General features: G+C 45.6%; 1 protein-coding gene across 1 annotated transcript; it reads left to right on the top strand.

Moving 5' to 3' along the window:
• Positions 1-568: 568 nt before the first annotated feature.
• On the top strand, positions 569-810 carry Pmar_PMAR023922 (hypothetical protein; the record flags this gene model as incomplete). The annotated part of the gene is made up of 2 exons (XM_002781449.1): positions 569-657; positions 701-810. Coding segments are annotated over 2 exons (199 nt in total), but the record flags the coding sequence as incomplete, so codon positions are not given.
• Between the last annotated feature and the right edge of the window lie 225 nt (positions 811-1,035).

Below are 1,035 nucleotides of genomic sequence, written 5' to 3'. Positions count from 1 at the left end.
GCAGCCTTACTGAGGGAGGGATTGTACACTAAGGCGAATCTATGCAACTATTCGGAAGTTGGATCAGGGATACTTTCCTTTGCAATGAGGAACGAGTATCTTGAAGTTGAGCGCAGAAGATTCAAAGTAGGTTGGCGGTGAACCTCAAGATTTTCCGAAGCGTGACACGCCCGGAAGCGTTGAGGAAACACACGATTTTGCAAGATTAGCAAGAACTATGTCGATCAACAATTCTACGGCACTACACTGGGGTCTAAGGGAATACTCTATTTTCCCTTTTAGAGTTGATGAACGTTTCACCCGTATAGACTCGTAAAATCTACAGGCACTCATTTACCTTTTAGAGATAACGTCCGCAGGGATTTGATAACAATGGGGAAAATGTTGTTGCTGATGTGATGATGACATTTACATAGGAAACTGATTGAATAATGTGTTCCTAGCCGTACGTGGAAAATTCAAGAATAGTTCCCCCCGGAAACATTATAGGTTTCTGATAATTTATCATTTCAGACTTCGTGTATAATCCTGTTTTCACAAGAAGGTCAACAGTAACATATTGTATATAATGCCTCTACAGCGCTCTTCCTTCGACGTCTCTTCCTTCTTGGCCGGCCTGGGTCTGGCCACTGGAGCTGCTGTGGCTTTGACTTTGGGGTACTTTTCGGACCTACTTTGAATCTTTCACGCTTAACCTCAGGATATCTCGATACTCCCGCTCATCTCGAGAAAGGCGTCTGCTGGATAGCGCTCTGGAGAAGGGGAAAGCAGCCACGAAAATCAAGGATGAAGTTGAGAAGGACGATGTTGGTAATTCCGGGCGGAAAAAGTATCTTTAGATCTGAGTGGCACATGAGTGAACCTCTGGATACGTTTTTGCTCTCCTCAGTGATGGGCGAGCAATTCGTTCGCAACTTCCAATTCTTCGGTGAGGAAGGGCAAACAGCCATTATGAATGCCCGAGTGGTTGTAGTGGGCCTTGGTGGAGTCGGCAGCCATACTGCTGTTACTCTAGCAAGGAGTGGCGTTGGTAGT

This window comes from Perkinsus marinus, assembly GCF_000006405.1.
Source record: "Perkinsus marinus ATCC 50983 genomic scaffold scf_1104296942412, whole genome shotgun sequence".
NCBI lineage: Eukaryota > Perkinsozoa > Perkinsida > Perkinsidae > Perkinsus > Perkinsus marinus.
This window is presented reverse-complemented; position numbering and strand designations above follow the sequence as displayed.